At 45.0% G+C, this 6,109-nt stretch overlaps 1 protein-coding gene across 2 annotated transcripts in view; it reads right to left on the minus strand.

Moving 5' to 3' along the window:
* The window catches only part of CCDC90B (coiled-coil domain containing 90B), a 9,587-nt gene extending 5,088 nt beyond the window's left edge, over positions 1-4,499 (minus strand). The window contains exons 1-3 of one of the 2 annotated variants that reach the window (XM_027884457.1): positions 4,376-4,499; positions 2,912-3,031; positions 116-279 (exon numbers count right to left, since the gene is read on the minus strand). In XM_027884457.1, the coding sequence (XP_027740258.1) occupies positions 116-279; positions 2,912-3,031; positions 4,376-4,499 (408 nt within the window). The other variant, XM_027884459.1, reaches the window with a different exon arrangement.
* Positions 4,500-6,109: the final 1,610 nt, after the last annotated feature.

Raw genomic sequence — 6,109 nt, forward strand, 5'->3', positions numbered from 1 at the left:
GCCAGACTTCAGCAGAAGCTGGGTCAGGGCATTTAACTATCATTTAAAACCCCAAGTGAAACTTGGGAAAACCTGGCACAGTGAGGTCTTCGTAGTACTAGCAAGAGCTGCTCACTTGTGCTTTAAAGATGCAAGTATGAGCTGTTACAGCTACACACCACAGACTGGTTTTTACCTGCTGAGCCTGCGTGACCATGTCCTTATAGACGGTGTCCAAGCTGACGTTCGACAGGGTTATTAGTGCCGACACGATGGTCTCTGCCTGCTCCTTCCCAAAGCCTAGAGGACAACAGAAGTATGGCAAGTTAAGGTGCTATCAAAAATCTGGATGAAGAGCAAGAGCTACACAATAACCTGGGACACTCAAGTACCATACCTAACTACAGTGGCACATGGGAATTCACACAATTCCTGAAAACTGACAGCCAGGAGACAGTCCCTGTGACATTTAACTACAAAAAACACAGACTGCAAAAATCTGAAGCACATTAATATACTAAAAGCCTATACATGCAGCTGACAGAAAGACCACATTTCTCATCAAGGCTTAACTGTTCATGCATTATAAAAATAATTCAGGAAAACTTTACTTCATAATGAACTTCCACAGATTCTGTTAAAGCCAAACTTACCTTGAGCTATAAAGCATGCATCCTACAGAGTAATAACAGGTAATTCTTCCTATACTGGAATTGTTCTGCATAGATATTGAACACATGCAAAACTGATTTTAAAACTGCTGCAGCCATTGCTAGTAGAACGAACTCAAACTGGGATTTTTGCTTTTCAGTGATAAAAATTACACTTTGTCCATGGCTTGGTGCAATTTTGAAGTGCTATATGATGTGAATAGTGAAAAAAAAAATCACTTTAATCTGGCCAAGTGCTGGGAGCATTTGCCCTGAAGATTTATTTTCAGCAATTTCACTCATGTGTTTCAACTGACCCATTTTATAAAATGGGTTCAATTAACATTTTGTTGAAAAAGACTTTCAAGGCAAATTATTTAGAGAACTATGCCACTGCTCCCTTCCAAAATACTGGTATTGTCAAGCTGCACCATTGGTTTACATGACTAAGGAAGGTATGCATGCTTTACGACAGCTTCCTTCCACTAAGAGGTGTGATAGTATTGCTTCCGTTCCTCTGAATTTTCAGGGTTACTTAGGCTTTTGCCAATTGCTTATTTTGCTCTTCCTCTATAGCAGGAACTGTTCGTGTTGCGTGGATGTTTGGAAAATGTAGAAAAATTCCTATGAGCAAGAGAATGGAGCCTGAAAACTGTCTGCAGCAAGCTTGGGATAAACCAAAATGCTTTCTCACTTTTGTGGTGTGTACAGGCTTCACCTATGGAGCTCTGCCACTGTGGGATTGAAATATTTGTAAAGTTATGGAACAAATGAAATTGAGTAACAACCAGCACCAGACTGATCTCACCCCACATGTTCCAAAGGAACGTGATGAAGAAATAGTTGAAATAGTCCTGGGCACACATAACATTTCCCAGCCTACCTTGGTTACCCATGGACTGGGAAATAACAATGACAGTTTTTAAAAGCAGTTCTAGAGAGATGTAGGGAAGTACGAGCCGTCAAGTCTGACAGGCATGAAAAAAATAAACATTGTTAGCAGACTATTATTAATCTTTTAACTACTAACAGATATTATTATTAGACCCAAATAATGGAAAAAATCCTAACCTCCAACTGTATGACGTTCCAACCACCAACTGTATAAAGTTTCTACTGTCACTCAGGATTTTACAAGGTGGTTGCTAGTCTAATGAAGACATCAGCTCAAGGCTTAGTAAGGACCAACAAAGCAAATCAAACTCTTAGGAATTACTAAGAAAAGGAACAGAGAACAAAATAGACACAACTTTACATCACTGTTCAAATCTACAAGACATTCAACTGTCAAGTAACGCCAGCAGCTGTGTTCCCTCCCCTGTGAAATGGAATGTGATAGAAGTCAAAATTATTAACAGTCATTGAGAATGATCAGAAATATGGAAAAGCTGCTGCTCAAGGAAAAATGCAACAAGCTAGGATTCTTCTATTTGAAAAAGAATGATGAAGGAATTTGACAGAAGTTTGCATAATCATGAGTGACATGGGGGATCAAATGTTCATTTCCTCTTCCCACAAAAGAGCTGAGTGGGCATCAAATTCACCTCATAGAAGCCAGATTCTGCATTAAAAAAAAAAGGAGAGGGTGTCTGAAATTCCAAGAGAAATAACGTTTTGGGTGCTAATCAGTTTATAGTGGCTCAGGGACTGAATAAGCTTGTGAAAAGATTTCCAGTGAAGGTTACTAAAACTCACACCTGACCCAAAATACCTCCAGAGTGACAGCAACTGGAGGCTTAGAAAGTACAAGGGGATGTGCTGCAGACATCTGCCCTGTTTTAACACTCCTCTTCAGGCACTGACTCACAGCTGCTGTCAGGAGACAGAACCCAGAGCTAGATGGGCCTTTCATCTAACTTCAGCCAGTCACACTCACAACATGAAAGTGCAGGCATTAAGAATGTATCACAGCACTATGCTGCTGAAAATATTTCTAGTTACAAAAAACCCTTAAATTACTATCAGCAGGCCTGTAGCAGGAATGTCTATTAAAGCTTCCTTTTTGCTCTAAAACAGTCTTTAACTGTTATTTACTTTACATTTGTTAGCTGAATTATGTTCCTCAGCTGGAAGACACTATATAAACTTGCCTACAGCTGCAAATGAGGTAAATATAACGGATCAGATCCTCAGATGAGATGCCTCTCCTTCACCAGCCTCGACAGGCTGCCAAATATTTTATACCACCGAGTACTGGCACTCTCGAGAAACTGACAGCACTGAAAGTTACAGTATTTAGAACTAAAAGTTCTCCTTTGAATTACTTATCAGATATCACTTACCATGGGTTTCCAGATCCTGCACTAAAGCATGGGTATCAAAAGTTACTTTCCTCTGCTCCAGAGGAGTGATATCGACTCTTCTGACATCATATGACTTCCTAATGAACGTGCCAGCAAAACCTGGAAGCAACAAAACAACATCTTAAACTTAACTTGATTGGCTTATCATGCAACACACTAATTTTAATTCATTTCATCATAGAAAAGCTGCATGCATGTTGCAACAAAAGGCTCGGTTACAACACACACCAGAAACCATCAATCCCTTTTCCATAGGAAATCTATACCAACTAGGACTCATATTTCAGTGATAAGTGTGTCCATGTAACTGTGCAAGGACAAGCAACCTGAGACAACAGAAATGAACGCACCTCAGCCAATTGTTTTATAATATTTGGGAAACATCCCTTTAATAATCTTCTTATGTTTAAAACATTCAGTGAGTTAATGCAATTAGGTATTCATTGTTCTCTTATTTAAACTGCTGAGCCTTAATTCCAACAGATTTTTATCTTGTCATAGAATGGCTTGGGTTGGAAAGGAGCTTAAAGACCATCTAGTTCCAACCCCCTGCCATGGGCACAGACACCTTCCACTAGACCAGGCTGCTCGAAGCCCCATCCAGCCTGGCCTTGAATGTTCCCAGCAATGAGGCATCCACAGCTTCTCTGGGCAACCTGTGCCACTGCCTCACCAGCCTCACAGTAAAGAATTCCTTCCTAACATCCAATCTAAATCTCCCATTTTCACAGTATTCCTCAATAGCTTTCTTTTTACATTTTCCTCTGTCACTACCATTTCCAGCAAGGAGAGTGCCATGTGTGAAGATAAACCTACAGATATTTTTATTTTTTAGAAATCTATGCAAGCCTAACTTTCAGAGTGAGTCTACTGGTTCACCAGGAAAGTAACTGGGCAACAAAGCTATAAGATGCCTGCACCTAATATCTCAGAAATGGATATTAGAGATCCTCTCTATTTATTACGTGAGTGCCTTCCCACAAGGCATTTCACCGCTTCTATTCCTATTTCAGGCATATCTTTCTCCGCACCTTATCTTTGTGGGGCTTTGAATATTACAGATCGAGTTCTGATAGACTCCTTGTTATCTAAGCAGCCCTTTTACTTCTAAATTCATTCTTATTCGAACCTAACACACTGCTGGCTGCCTGCCTTTGAACAAAACGCTGTTCTGCACCTTATCTACTGAAAAGCATTATACCATTTAAACATCAGGGAAGTTACACCGTGCCACTACCAGATAAATCAAGTCACGAGCACTCTGAAGAACTGGCTCTACCTAAACCAGCCACAGCATCCGAATTAATGCCTGTACTTAAGAGTTAAGACGCACTGAATACTACAAATACTGAAAAACAATTCCAATCGTTCTTTTTCACGGAGCGCGGAGGCTGCCGCCGTCCGGTGGGGGCCTGCCAGTGGGCCGAGCACGGCGCCTCTCACCTCTGTGAGGAGCTGTGGGCAGCCATGCCGGGGTCAGGGTCGGGCCGGGGATGCGGAGGTGGCCGGGGCTGCAGAGCGGGCCGGCCAGGGCGCGGATTGCGGCTCCGCACCCACCGCCTCTCATGGCGCCCCCGCCCGCCGCTTCCGCTGCCACTTCCGGCCGGGCCGCGGGGCATGCTGGGCACTGTAGTCCGCGGCCGCGCGGCAGCGCCCCCAGGCGGGCGGGAGGAGCGGCCACGCCGTGTCCTCCCTCAGGCGGTGTCACCGCGCGGGCCTGTTGGGTGCGCGGGGAGGTGACACCTTAAAGATCTTCTGGTTCCACCCCCCGCGCCATGGGAAGGGACACCTTCCACTAGACCAGGTTGTTCAAAGCCCCATCCAACCTGGCCTTGAGCACTTCCAGGGATGGGGCATCCTCTGGGCAACCTGTGCCAATGCCTCACCACCCTCACAGTGAAGAATTTCAGAATTTCTTCCTAATATCTAATCTAAACCTACCTTCTTTCAGTTTAGAACCATTGCCCCTTGTCCTGTCACTATATCCTGGTATAAAAAGTCCCTCTCCTTCGTTTCTATAGGCCCACTTAAGGCACTGGAGGGCTGCAATGAGGTTCCCCCTGACCCTCTCTGCCTGTCTCCATAGCAGGGATGCTCCAGTCCTCTCACCATCTTTGTGGCCTCCTCTGGACTTGCTCCAGCAGGTCCATGTGTTTCCTATGCCAACACCCCCAAAGCTGGATGCAGCACTCCAGGTTAGAGCAGTGTAGAGGGGGAGAATGCCCTCCCTTCACCTGCTGCCCACGCTGCTTTTGTTGCAGCCCGGTTGGCTGGCTGGGCTGAGAGCATGTTGCTGGGTTGTGTCTAGCTTTTCATCCACTGAACTCCCAAATTCTTCACCATATGGCTGCTCTTGATGAGTTCCTCTCCCAGTCTGTACTCATGCCTGGGACTGCCCCCACCCAGGTGCAGCACCTAGTACTTGGACTTGTTGAACTTCATGACGATCTCGTAGTCCCACAAGTCAACAGCTCCTGTGTTGCCAAGATACGGATACTGGAAAAAACCCCCAACAATAGCAACCAAAAGGTGTCACTAAGGGAGAAGAGCCGCAGATCTGCACCCTCTCTGCAGGGATGTATTGTTCAACACCAGCTGCAGCATATGCAGGCTCAGGATGGCAATTGCTCCTTGAGCAGCACACAGTCCTTTCCCTCCACAAAGGCTTCCCTGGCAGGACAGAGAGGCTGAGTGCCCCAGGGTGCTGATTTTCTACTTTGGACTGACACCGGAATGGCAAATGGGGTGTTCGGAAGCTGTATTTTCTGTCAGCTGGAATCAGCAGCTGAGCTCGGTCCATTTTAGTAATACAGAGAGCTGGAGTTCAGGACGAGCGCCCCAGCTTGCCGTAGGAGGGCACCAGACCACAACCAGATGGGCTGAGGACAGGACTGCCTATTTTGATCAGCTCACCCTTCCTCTCCGTTTTATCTATTGTAATTTCTACAAACACGGTGGAGGATAGCTATTGCTATGCCCTCAGCAGGCCATCCCACAGCTTTAGCATGCACACATCTCCCTGTTGTCAGTCCAGTCGTCTGGATGAGGGCTGCAGCAGGGATTATTTCATGTAGCCATACTCTGAAAAGGTGCTGTATGGTAGAAGGCCTTCTCTCAAACAGGTGAAAACAGGGAGGGCAAGTGGATGTAGATCCCTATAGGAATAGATATATTTCT

This window comes from Empidonax traillii, unplaced genomic scaffold (assembly GCF_003031625.1).
Source record: "Empidonax traillii isolate 1590-97213 ecotype Southwest subspecies unplaced genomic scaffold, ASM303162v1 scaffold146:size911690, whole genome shotgun sequence".
NCBI lineage: Eukaryota > Metazoa > Chordata > Aves > Passeriformes > Tyrannidae > Empidonax > Empidonax traillii.